The sequence below is a fragment of the Pogona vitticeps genome, chromosome 2 (assembly GCF_051106095.1).
Source record: "Pogona vitticeps strain Pit_001003342236 chromosome 2, PviZW2.1, whole genome shotgun sequence".
Classification (NCBI taxonomy): Eukaryota; Metazoa; Chordata; class Lepidosauria; order Squamata; family Agamidae; genus Pogona; species Pogona vitticeps.
Genome location: NC_135784.1, coordinates 9266969 through 9280664, shown reverse-complemented (window position 1 = coordinate 9280664; position 13696 = coordinate 9266969). Strand labels below are relative to the sequence as shown.

Below are 13696 nucleotides of genomic sequence, written 5' to 3'. Positions count from 1 at the left end.
CCTGTTTCAAGCTATTTGAGGGGAGAAAAAAAGAAGGAGGAATGAATTACAGAAGGGAACCTCATTGGGGATCACTGTTAGGCATTTGTTTTGTTTACGACTGTCATGAGAAATGGAGGCACCCCACCGCTGCACCAAGACCAGCAGAAGGAAGGAAAGAATCTGAGACATCATTCATTTTTGTTTGGTTGGAGGCATTATCAGATTTCTATCTCAATCCGTACCCCTCTCCAAAAGATGATTGGAAGAATCCACTAGGGCAGTGATGGCGAACCTTTTTGGGACCGAGGAAACTGGAAAGAAAACACAAAAAAACCCAGCGGGCAGCGGCGGCAGAAGTGGAAGTGGTGGTGGCGGAAGGTGGAATCCCAGGCACAGAGATGCCTCGAGACACCACTCCAGATCCGCTGCCAGCACCAGCTGCTCTGGATCCTGGCCCGCCGCCTATCAGGGCACCAGCACCATAGCTGCAACCTCCTCCTGAGGTTTGGCTGTGCAGGGGGAAGTAGCGATCCTGTGACTTATCGGTTGCGTGCCCGCAGAGAGGGCTCTGCATGCCAGCTGTGGCCCATCTACCATAGGTTCGCCATTGCTGCACTAGGGGAATCTGGCATCTGATTCGTTACATGGCATCAAGGAAGTAATGATCAAAATTACGTTCTTGTCTTCTGGATTTAGAAACGGGCCCCTCTGCTGGGATTCCGTGTCGTGTAGGAACACGATTGGGGCCCTAAAATCGGGAAGAGGGTCAACATGGTTAAAAAAAAATCCATGAAGTCAACCCAGTTTAAGGGCCATTTGATACCACCAATAGAACCATTTATAGATGAGGACTTTAATCCCTTTACTCACCTTTTCATTGAAGGAATTCCTGAAGCAAGAGGCTCATGTTCCAGGTTTAAGAGGGCACAGTATTCAATAAATAAAAAAGGATTACTGGCCATCCATAATCCAATCTGCAGAGTTAGAATTTTGATCACCTTATGTAAATAATAATAATGCAAATGTACTTTTTAAATCTTTTATAAGCTACTTGTTAGATAGCCAGACTAGTCATGGCTAAATTTTGGAGGCATCCTCAAGGGGTTTAGATACAGTTTGATACAGTGAAACAGGACAGATAGTACTACAGAAAAAAGTAAAAGAAGAAACTCTAGGCAGTCAAAGGAAGAAAATTATTCCATATTTAATTATTGAGACGGGGCAACTTTGCATAGGTTTTAGAACTAGAAATGTAAATATCCATTGCTGGGAACTCTTACACATGATTTTGGGAAATTTCAATCGTATATATATATATATAAATGTGCAACCTAAGTAGTGAGTTCAAAGCTGTATAAGTCAGAACTGACTTACAGGGGTTTCAATGTATATGAGATATTCAATGTATATGAGATATTTAAGGAATTCCACTCTCCCAGTGGTTAGAGACTATCTTGTGTTCTGACCCATTATCTTCAATGAGCTAAATTAACTCAAAAAGATGGAGTGACCTTGCAATAACTTTAGGTTTATTAAATACAGTGGGGTCTTGACTTGAGAACTTAATCTGTATTGGAAGGCGGTTCTCAAGTCAAAAAGTTCTCAGGTCAAATCTGCATTTCCCATAGGAATGCATTGAAAACCATTTGATCCATATCTGCTTTTTTCTGTCCATAGAAACTAATGGGAAGCTGCTATTCCGCCTTCGACCACTGGAGGGGGATATATTGTTTCTTTTTTTTTTAGGTCAAGAAAGGTTCAGGGAAGGCAGGGAAAATACAGTCCAGACAGTACAGTACCAGGCAGTCTGAAGACTGTCTCCCAATCCACTCTCTAAACGCTGGGAGGAGTGAGGAAGCAGACAGGCACCCTTTTCACTGGCCAACAGTTAACTGAAAGTTCACATTTTGCACTTTCCCTGCCTCCCACGTGGGTTTTTTTCAGTTCTTAACTCAAATCTAAGTATGTAAGTCAAGTCAATATTTTCCTATGAGAGTGGTACTTAAGTCAAAATGTTCTTAACTCGAGCCGTTCTTAAGTCAAGAGCCCACTGTACAGACTTTAGTATTTCAGTAGCAAAAGTCAAAATGTAGCCTTTGAATGAAAAATGGAAGGTTGTTTGTCTTACATATTCTAGGCAAGTTTCTTTAGCTTTGATGAATTAGGGGTGAACCACCCCCTAAAGCTGGATGGCCTGGAGGGAAGTGTGGATGTAGAGAGAAAGGGAACCGTCAGATAAACATGTGCTCAGGCCATCTCCATCTTGGGAAAAATGGCCCTTCTTCAAGGAAGAAGGCACACAAGAGAGAGGAGGGGCAGGAAGGGACCAAGGCACAAGAGAGCCCCAAGGGCATTTCCTTGGCTGAGCAGGGATTTGAACCTTGGTCTGTCCAAAGTCCTCCTAGTCTGTCGCGCTATCCACTGTACCACACTTACCTCTCAAGCAGTGGGTAACAGAACAAAAGTATTTTTAAAACTTACTTTCTTAGCTTTCAGCATAGCAGAGAATTCTTTTTCACAACACGTAAAATCGTAGGCTCATAGAATAACTGACTTGGAAAGGGGATGTAAGGCAACCGAATCCAACCATACGCTTAGTGCAGGATTCAAAATCAATGTAAATCTGACAGATGGTTGTCCAAGTTTATCTTGATATTGAGCAGAAATCTGGCTTCCCATAACCTGAGCTGATTTTGATCAAGAATTGGGATGATCAAGATCAAGATGATCCTTCTTGAAGTGGGGTGTCCAGAACTGGACACAATCCTCAAGGTGAGGCCTAACCAATGCTGAATAGAGGGGGACTAGTGTGACAAACCCAGACCTACTGGGATCTGCCACACGTTAACTAAGCTGCCACCAACCATTCCCTGTAAGAAGTCACACAGACCAGGGATGGATTTTTAAACAAATAAAAGAATAAGGTTTATTTAAATACAACACACAGGGAAAATAAAACGATCAGGTGAATAAGATATAGTAACGTGGCTTAGTTTCACTCATACATACATACAGTTTGGTTCACACAGAACCCTTAACTTGAAGCACAGACCCTGAACCTATCAGTTCTGGCTAACCAACAGACACCTGAACCTATCAGGTTGGTACTCTGACACACAGTAGTACCCTGTCTGACACACAGACTCCCACACCAGCTTCTTCTTCCCAGCTGCTGCTTCTTCACATCCCAGCGTCTCAACTTCACCACACAGGCTTCACATATATATACACAGTACAGCCCCTCCTCCTGATGTCCCGCCTTCCACTCCCCATAGGATGGAACTTTCCCTCCAAACCCATGACAGACAGGTAACATCAGTGCTGTATGTAACACCTCCCCTCTTTATAAGTTGTTTTGTAGGGGGAAAGCTAAGGTGCTTTTTCCCAAAAAACAACCTGGATAAAACACACAACAACAGTTATACATACAATATCATACTTACTTATACTTACATTCTAAGTTAACCATATCAATTAGGCATTTAAACATTTACCATATACATTACATCAATTTACCTTTATTCATACAAACCAAATTCAAAAAAAACCAGGTACATTTAACCTTTTGTCATCAATATATATACATAGTCCATGTTCTTTCGCCGTCTTCAATCTTCAGGTCTTCTTGACAAGGCGTCAGCAACACAGTTCACTGACCCTCTGACCACCTTCACTTCAAAGTCATAGTCCTGTAAGTTTAAAGCCCACCTCATAAGTTTGCTATTGTGGGTTTTCATTGTCTTTAACCATTGCAGTGGTGAATGGTCAGTGCACAGAACAAAATGTCTTCCCCAGATGTAAGGCTTGGCCTTCTGGATCGCGTAGACTATGGCCAAACACTCCTTCTCCACGGTTGCCAAATGTCTCTCACCTTTTTGCAGTTTCCTACTCAGGTAGGACACTGGATGCTGGTCACCATTCTCATCCTCCTGGCACAGAACCGCTCCTACCCCGCTGTTAGATGCATCGGTGTAGATGATGAACTCCCGGTCGAAGTCTGGAGCACGCAGCACTGGATAGTTGATGAGCGCCTGCTTCAACCTCTGGAACGCCTCCTCACAGTCGCTGGTCCACGGGATGCGGTCATCAGTCTTCTTCCTCGTCAGATCGGTCAGCGGAGTCGCTATCTCGCCAAACCTCGGGATGAACTTTCTGTAGTAGCCCACCAACCCAAGAAATGATTTGACTTTTTTCTTGGTGTTGGGTCTGGGCCAATCACGAACAGCTTCTATTTTGGCCTCCAGGGGTTTTATCACTCCTCCCCCTACCATGTGACCCAAGTATTTTATTTCTGGGCTACCCAGCTGCAGTTTGTTCTTTTTGCAGAGCCTAGGCCAAAGCACTTCCTCCCCTGGGTTAAAGTGCCTCCCCCTGGCGTTCTGGTCATCCCAAGCTTTCTTTCTGACCTTTTGAGCTTGCAGGGTCTCTGCTGCTAGCTCTAGGTTTCTCTTTAGGTCATTCCTTAAGGTGTCTATGTATGTCACCACGTCTTGTGGGTCATCCTGGGTGATCTGCTCCCAATTTTGTTTGATCAAATCAAGGGGCCCTTTCACCCTTCTCCCAAATAAAAGTTCAAACGGACTGAACCCGGTACTGGCTTGTGGCACTGATCGATAAGCAAACAAAAGGGATTGCAGCTTCTGGTCCCAATTGTTTGGATTCTCTGCCAAGTAAGCCCTAATCATGCGCATTAGAGTCCCATTGAACTTCTCAGTTAACCCATTACTTTCAGGATGATAGGCAGTGGTTTCCTTGTGCTTAATTCCACAGATTTGCCATAAGCGTTTCATGAGCTTCGATGTGAACGATGCTCCCAAATCTGTGATTATTTCTGAGGCAAATCCCATCCTGGACATATACCCCACCAAAGCATCTGCCACTGTGTTAGTTTCAATGTTAGTCAAGGGTATGGCTTCAGGGTACCTCGTGGCATGGTCCACAATGGTGAGAATGAACCTGTTCCCCCTCTTTGTGGCCTTGGGCAAAGGTCCCACAATATCCACCCCTATGCATTTGAACGGAGTGTCAATCACAGGCAAAGGGCACAACTTCGCTTTGGTCCTGTCGCGGCTATTCCCCTGCCTTTGACACACATCACATTGTTTACAGAACTCCCTGATCTGCTTCCCTATGTCAGGCCAGTAAAAATTCTGTGTGATTCTCTGCTGTGTTTTGTTCACCCCTAAGTGTGCAGCAAACATGTCAGAGTGCCCCCTTTGTAAGATCATGGGGTGATACTTTTCAGGTACCACCAGCTGACTTCTGATCCCATCTCCCCCTTTTGAGATATTCCTCAGGGTCTCTCTATATAAAATCCCCTTTTTCTCCAGAAATCTCACTGGGGTTTCAGGTGTTAGCTGGGCATCAGTCACCTGTTCAAAACACTTTTGGAGAGTGGCGTCTGCCTTTTGCTCTTGTCCAAATCTGCTGTCTGTGGTTAAGGTTTCCACCACAGCTTCTGAACTCCCCTCTGCTTCCGTCTCTGGCTCATCATTACCCCCTTGAACTGTCCCCGTGGTGGCTTGTGAGCGTGTAATCACTAGCACCCGTTTCACATGTTCAGCCAGGTCATTTCCCACGAGCACGGCTGCTGGCAGAGTCGATGAAATTGCTAGCCGCCAAACTCCCCTCCAGCCTTGAAAGTTCACAGGTACCTCCGCTACTGGCAGAGAGATCACCTGCCCCTCAATCCCTGCCACCTTCATGCTCTCATTTGGGATTACATACTCCCTAGGAATAATATCTGGATGGCACAGGGTCACCTGGGAACAAGTGTCCCGCAGCCCCCGATACTGATGGCCAAGTATTCCTACGTCCACCCCTGCTGTCTCAAACAACTGAGAATCTGTTCTCACGAGCAAGCATCGCTTGACCTCCACAAGAGGACCATTTTCCTCAGCCTGATCAGCAGATGTAGCTGTTCCAGATTGAGTAGCCATGGCAACAGGCTCCCTCAGTGACAATGAGCCTTGCTCTTCCTGGACACAGAACACAGCTTTTGGCTTGGTTCCACTCGAATCCTGAGGCACAATTCCTTTTAACTGCTTTAATTTCTCACACTCTGAGATTAGATGGCCCTTTCCCTGACAGAAATAACATTTTCTGGTGTATTTTGATTCTCTCTCATCTTGTTTTGGTTTTCCCTCCAAAATCTGAGGTCTTGGTTTCATTTCTGAGGGCTTCCCTGCACCATGGGCCCCTCCCCCTTGCTGGCTTTTCCCTGGTCCCTGAGAGTACTTGCTGTAGGTTTCTTTGGATTTTCCTACAGATTTCTCCTCACCTAAGGGCTTTCTTATCTGGTAAATAAAATCTGCGATCTCGGCTGCTTCTGCCACAGATTTTGGTTTCCTTTCCCTCACCTGGAATTTCAGTTCCCCATGCAGGACTGAATAGAACTGTTCCAGCGCTATCACGTCTTTGAGCTGCTGAAAGGTCTCTGTCCCCTCCTGAGATAGCCATTTCTCTAGCAGCCTCACCAATTGAGCCCCCACTTGGGTAAAAGTCTGCTCTGGTTTCTTGGTGATTGACCTGAATCTTTGCCTCAGCTGCTCCGCATTTATCCCATGTCTGGCAAACACCAGTTTTTTAAACTCTGCAAAATCTTTCATCAGTTCCTCAGGCATCTCGGCATAGACTTCGGCCAGGCTACCACTGATTAAAGATCGCATGATGGTCATCTTCTCAGTTTCCCTCACTGAGAAGTCCACAAACGCTCTTTCCACTAAGGAAAAGAACACCTCAGGACAATCTCCCTTGTGGTACACAGGGAATTTCTTCAGGTCAGCTTTAGACAATTGGCCTCCCTCAGAATCCCTATTGTTATTATTGTTCTGGTTCATCATTTCTAATTTTCTTAATTCAAACACCATTTTCTCTCTCTCCAATCTTTCTGCTCTTTCCATTCTCTCTATTTCAAATTGCCTTTGTTTTTCTCTTTCCTCCATTCTTTCTCTCTCTAATCTTTCCTCCATTTCCCTCACCCTCAGTTCATGCTGTTGGGCTAGGAGCAATTTTCTGAGTTCTGGGTTCTGCTCTCCTGTGCTGTCACCCTGCACTGAGCCAAATTCATCCTCAGAACCTTGGTCTACCTGGGGGTCTTTCACTTCACCCATTTCTGCCATTTGGCTTCGAGTCAAGGGCATAATCCCCCCTCAGAACAGGCTGCTTTAAAAAGTCAAGCCTCAAAATAAAACGACCACTTTTTTTTCTTTTGCCTCAGAACCAGCTTTCCCTATAGATTGCTGCTGTCCTTCAGCACTACTTGCAACTGTAGCGAGTTAGAGTCTACCCCCCTCTGCTGGGCCTCTCAGCAGGCAGGCTAAATCACTTCTACTTTACAGTTTTGCCTCAGCTTTTTTCCCGCCAAAAACAGGCTGCCTCAGAGCACCCTAATCTAGTCCCCAATCTGAGGTTACACGTTCTTCTACTAGTGCACCCCCCCGTGAGGTACACCTAGAAGATTACCTACGTGCTCTCAGATTGTCCCTGACTAGACCCCCCTTGCTCTGGGCACACTTGCCAAGGCTTTGCTGGACCGCTGGACAACTGGACCAGTCGTATCCCACACGCTGGACACCAATCAATGTGACAAACCCAGACCTACTGGGATCTGCCACACGTTAACTAAGCTGCCACCAACCATTCCCTGTAAGAAGTCACACAGACCAGGGATGGATTTTTAAACAAATAAAAGAATAAGGTTTATTTAAATACAACACACAGGGAAAATAAAACGATCAGGTGAATAAGATATAGTAACGTGGCTTAGTTTCACTCATACATACATACAGTTTGGTTCACACAGAACCCTTAACTTGAAGCACAGACCCTGAACCTATCAGTTCTGGCTAACCAACAGACACCTGAACCTATCAGGTTGGTACTCTGACACACAGTAGTACCCTGTCTGACACACAGACTCCCACACCAGCTTCTTCTTCCCAGCTGCTGCTTCTTCACATCCCAGCGTCTCAACTTCACCACACAGGCTTCACATATATATACACAGTACAGCCCCTCCTCCTGATGTCCCGCCTTCCACTCCCCATAGGATGGAACTTTCCCTCCAAACCCATGACAGACAGGTAACATCAGTGCTGTATGTAACACTAGCGCCTCACAGGATCTAGGAACTATACTTCTATTAATGCAGCCTAAAATAGCATTGGCTTTTTTTGTTGCCACATCACACGGTTGGCTCATATTACGACAATTCCAAGATACTTCTGGCTCGTACTGTAGTTTTGCTGAGCCATGTATCCCCCATCTTGTCACTGTGCCATTGGTTTCTTTTTCCAAGGTGCAGGACTTTGCACTTATCCCTGTTGAACTTCATTTGGCTAAGGTTGTCCATCCTATGAAGGTCATTTTGAATTTTGTTTCTGCCTTCTAGGGTATTAGCTATTCCGCCCAATGTGGTATAATCTGCAAATTCGACAAGCATTCCCCTGCTCTCTGTCATCCAAGTCAATAATAAAAATATTGAAGAGCACCGGGCCCAGGACTGAGCCTTTGGGAACCCCATTTGTGACGTCCTACCAGTTAGAGAAGGAGCCATTCATCATCACCCTCTGAGTACAATTCTGTAGCCAATTGTGTATCCACCTGACCCTTGATCTATCCAGCCCACACCTAGTTAGCTTGCTAATCAAGAGATCATGGGGCACTTGGTCAAACGCTTTGCTGAAGTCAAGATATACTACGTTTACAGCATTCCCTCTGTCTATCAGGGAGGTGACCTGATCAAAAAATGAAATCAAATTAGCTTGGCAGGATTTGTTCTTGACAAATCCATGTTGGCTTCTAGTTATGATTGCCTTGTTTTCTAGGTGCTTGCACAATGACCGCTTCACGATCTGTTCCAGAAGGCTGACCACCGGAGAATGGATGCTTTTGAATTGTGGTGCTGGAGGAGACTCTTGAGAGTCCCCTGGACTGCAAGGAGAACAAACCTATCCATTTTGAAGGAAATCAACCCTGAGTGCTCACTGGAAGGACAGATCCTGAAGCTGAGGTTCCAATACTTTGGCCATCTCATGAGAAGACTCCCTGGAAAAGACCCTGATCTTGGGAAAGTGTGACGGCAAGAGGAGAAGGGGACGACAGAGGACGAGATGGCTGGACAAGGTCACTGAAGCGACCAACATGAATCTGACCCAACTCCAGGAGGCAGTGGAAGACAGGAGGGTCTGGTGTGCTCTGGTCCATGGGGTCACGAAGAGTCGGACACGACTTAACGACTAAACAACAAGAAGGTCTTTCCACACCCTTCCTTGGAAGAGGAAGGGGGACAAAGAGGCAGAATGGCTCTTTCCACCCCCACCCCATGCATGAACCAAGGGTTCTCTATGAATGGGAACCAGAATCATAAGGGTGGGTGAGGGGGGTGTCCCTGTGCCTTCATGCAATGGCTGGCATGCTCCCCGCCCCAAAAGACATGGATAAAAATCTCTTCCTCAGGCCTAGGATAGAAAATCATAAATGCAGGTCCCCAAAGGGTCGTGGCAGACATCTGCCAGGGTGGGTTAGGGAACCCTTGACTCTTCAGGTCCTTTTTTGACTACAACCCCCCGACCATCCGCCATGGGGCCAAGGCTTCCGGGAACCGGAATTCAAAATATCTGGAGGGCCAGGCCATCACTCTCTCTGCTCCAGGATAAGACATAGGATGCCTGTGTGAACCACAGGCTGCTCCAGCTCTCTGGAGAGAGAGAGAGAGAGAGAGAGAGAGAGATTGGTTCACACATAGAGAGACCTGCAACAAATCCATGGCTGCTTCCCATGACGAATCCCTCTGATCATCCCAGTGGTTTCCAACTTTCGGTCCCCAGATGCCCTTGGACACAAATGCTTGGAAGCCTTCACCACAAGCGGTGCTATCTAGGCATTTTCAGAGCTCTCATTCAAGAACATCTGGGGGTGCAAAACTAACAAACCACTTTGGCTTCTTTTTTTTTTTAAAAAAAAGCTAGAACCAACTACGTACATAAGCTACCTGTCACAAGTTGGCTGCCTCCTTTCCTTAGGGCTCTCCATGTCTCCCCATTTCACGCGGACCTTGATATCTGCCCAAGTGCCTCCTCCCAGTTAGGTCTGCCCATCCTATAAGCTCGGCCCCGGGCAGGGCGGCAGAGTTCTGACCCTGAGAGAGGCCCAGAAAACAACCACCAGATATAGGGCCTTCTCGGCGAGAGCCCCACAATTATGGAACTCTCTTCTACCCAAAGCCCAGCCGGCCCCTTCACTCGGCCCTTTCAAAAACTAAAACCTGGCTGTTTAGACAGGTCTTCCCTGAACAAACAACAATCTGATACAATAGTGCCCAATAATACTTTATTTTCTTCTATGTTTCGGCTTATCTCTTCCACCTTACAGGAACCTTTATGGGACATATGTGAAGAGTTATTTATCCTTGCAAACCTTCCCAGTGAGCTTCTCTGGTTAAGGTGGAATTTGAACCCATGTCTCCCGATTCCTAGCCTGACACTCCATCTGCTACACCACACTGCCTTTCCCTTTTACCAAACAGGCTCTTGGGACACTGACGGCACAGAGAGAACCCAAGGGAGAACAGCCTCACCATCAGGGCGGGAAAGAAAGAGGACCCACAGAGTTCAAAGGGGGCAGAGAAGCCACTCCTGACATCTCCCCAACCGGCCTTTTGGTTCTTCTTGCGGTAGGAAAGGGGCCAAGAGGCGATGATTGGAGGACGCCAGGCCAACAAGGGAGCTGGGCTTGACAAAGCTTGGGGTCTTCTCCAGCTCAACAATTCTGTGATTCAACCTCTCTGCTTAAGAAGAACACTTCTCAACCTTGTAATATGTACCTTATTTCCATAATTTTCTATACTGAGAGATGAAATATCTGTAGCTGTCTCATATCACACACAAACACACACAAAATCTTGAATCTTTGTGGGTTGTTTGGGGAAAGCCAGTTCTAGGACAACAACTGAAGTGTCAAAAGGAGCACACTTTCAGATGGAAACCTTTTACCTGCCACTGGACCTCCGAACAGTAGGTGCCAACGCGTTAAGGTCATTAGAAGCCTGCTGCTTGACAGGAGAGTGTTCTTCGTTGGCCTCCAAAGCCGGGCATGTGGATCTTTCTGCCTCTCAGACGTTGGATCCTCAACACATCGAAAATCCGGTGGGCCACCAGCCTTCACCTCCCTCCAGCTTGGGAGGCACCAGCCAACCCGGCCGGCAAGACCCACAGCAAAGTGGAAGAGGCAATGCCTGGAGGACGTTCCGAGGACTCTCTTTCCGGTGGTGATCTGAGGGTGACACAAGTTGAGACTCTGGAGACTCTCTGTAAAAACAAACAAACAAAAAGGATTACCCGTGAGAATATCCCACAGGTTTACTATTGATGTGAATCCCTTCAGGAGTTACAAAAATTGTGTTTGATAGGAGTTGCCTTCGATCACAACAGGAAGAAGATGGCTGCCCTGATGGCAAAGATGAGTGATTTGCCATCAAACCACCCAAACTTCTGAAAATAAAGGCAGAAGATGCCAAAGCCAGATGGCTGCTTAACCATGGTGCCATGACAGAAAGCAAATGAGGAACCACAGGTGGGAATCTGTCCGGTGCAGTTCGCCCAGCGCTAAGACGCCTCAGCTTCCTCTCGAAATATATTTCCTAAACCATCTTGTTATGTTTTGTGATAGACTCAACTTTCTAACTGGTTTCCTCCTCCAGAGAACAGGCCAGTTTGAAAGGCTCGCCGGGAACATCACCCTCCCCGGGGGAAGGGGTCCCCCCTCGGCTGTCCAAGGAGACCCACACGCCGAAGTCTCTTCCCTCAAGCCTGGTTTCAGAGCATTAAAAGATGGAGAGTGGGGGGGAAGCTCCTCTGTCTGACCTGCATCAGCCCAGATACCCCCCCCCCTTTGAGCCTGGCAGGGTCTCCTCAAGAGAAGGAAGAAAGGGGTGGCTTTAAAGACCACCTTTGAATGGCAGGGAGAGGAGAAAAACCCCTTCACTCACTCACTCACGCACGCACGCACGCACACACATTTGGGGGGTCTCCAGAAGTTGGGGGGGGGAATAAAAAGCAGTGAAATACAGACGGGTCCAGAGGAGAAACGCCCCAAGGGCTTCTCATTCCCCCCTGCCAAGATGAGAGGATAATGATGATTGGGGGAAGGGGAAGGACAGACTTCCTTTAGCCAGACCCCTTCCCCCCATCTTCTTGCCCACGCCCTGGGCTCTTCCAAGGGCTCCCCACCCGCCAACCGACCCCCCCAAGTCCCTCCTAGCGCCCCACACACACCGCTGCCCCCCCCCCCAATCCTAACCAGGAGCCCTTTTTCCTTCCTCCCCACCTGGAGGCTTCCCACCTTCTAAAGAGGCTCCTTAAGCGGAAGAAATGTTTTCCGCCTGTGTGTGAGGACGCTCTAGGACCCACTTCCGCTCCACGGCTCATCTTCTCCCTGAGGGGGACACTCTAGGAGTGAAGCATCCCCACCTCACTCACTTTCCTGGGATGCCTCTCTAGGAAGGACTCTGCCTTTCTCTCTGACGTCCTTCCAGGGGAGGAGGACTCTCTAGGAATGATGGGAGGGGCCGGTCGTTGCCTCTCGTCTAGCCTTCCGATGGGGACGTTCTAGGAATGAATTAAGGAATAGAGTAGGAAGGACAGCTATTTGGAATGAATAGGAAGAGAATTTGTTTTAATTTTTTATTTTTCCAAAAGCCTTTCTGCGTTAAAAAAAAACTCTTTCAGAGAGAAAGATGTTGAAACCAAGAAATAATAGCCAAATATTCTCTGGGGCCTCTTTGGAAATAAAATGATCGAGTCTCCGTTCCTAGAGTACCAAAGAAAGAAGGGAAGGGATGCCTTCATTCCTAGAGCGCCTCTCTTCTTCTCCTTCTTCTTCCTCCTCCTCCCCTGCTGATTCCGAGGTGCACCCTCTTTTCCCTTCCCACTATAACAAGTTCATCAGGACAGAGAGGGCTGTTTGTGAATCCAGAAATTCAGATACAGGAAAGAAAAAAAAAGATTGCTCTCTTATCCCATTGAAATCAACAATGCTTAACACACAATAAACCAGATCCAAGATTTCTATGGGCTTCCTGGTGTTTCAGGTTTCCGAAACAAGATCTGAATAAGAATCTGGAACTTGAGTCATGGCTACTGGATTTTTTTCTTGTTAGCTTGAAACGTTTCACTACGTATCCAAGTGGGGATTATCCCTCACCCCTAGTCCTTTGTCCGTCTAAGGAGCCTATTCAGACCACGGGGAAGTGTGTGTAGGCATGGAGGCATCCTTCAGTCTTGAGAGACTGTGGTAATGTGCTCCAGTGTGGCTGAGAAGCCCAATTCGAGAGTGGCAATTCCTTCCACACTGAAAACAAATACAATCTGTCCCCTGTCCTCCAACAACTCATAAATAGTTTTAGCAAGGCCTGCCAAGACTTTGGACTAACTATCAGCCTGAAGAAAACACAAGTCATGTGCCAGGGCGTGGACTCACCTCCCTCTATTACTATCTCCATGCAAGAATTGGAGGTTGTTCATGAATTTGTGTACCATGGCTCAACAATCTCTGACACCCTCTCCCTAGATGTTGAGCTGGATAAACACATTGAGAAAGCAGCTACCATGTTCTCTAGACTCACAAAGAGAGTATGGCTTAATAAGAAGTTGACGGCATACACCAAAATCCAGGTCTATAGAGCCTGTGTCCTGAGCACACTCCTATACTGCAG

General features: G+C 46.9%; 2 protein-coding genes across 2 annotated transcripts in view; both read right to left on the bottom strand.

Moving 5' to 3' along the window:
- LOC140704338 (uncharacterized) overlaps positions 1–13696 on the bottom strand; it is a 41687-nt gene that overhangs the window by 6529 nt on the left and 21462 nt on the right. Inside the window, exon 3 of the mRNA XM_078386765.1 lies at positions 11149–11291. Coding sequence (XP_078242891.1) covers positions 11149–11291 — 143 coding nt within the window. The remainder of the gene's footprint in view (positions 1–11148; positions 11292–13696) is intronic.
- Positions 2797–12528, bottom strand: LOC144587342 (uncharacterized). Its single transcript, XM_078387400.1, has 3 exons — positions 12325–12528; positions 10977–11291; positions 2797–9682 (listed from the first exon to the last, which is right to left on the bottom strand). Exon 3 carries the CDS (start codon positions 7122–7124, stop codon positions 3591–3593), a length of 3534 nt encoding a protein of 1177 aa, XP_078243526.1. The 5' UTR covers positions 7125–9682; positions 10977–11291; positions 12325–12528; the 3' UTR covers positions 2797–3590.

Bases quoted from the DNA above. Each gene is read 5' to 3' on its own strand.
- LOC144587342 (XM_078387400.1), bottom strand. From the start codon at position 7,124: ATGCCCTTGACTCGAAGCCAAATGGCAGAAATGGGTGAAGTGAAAGAC.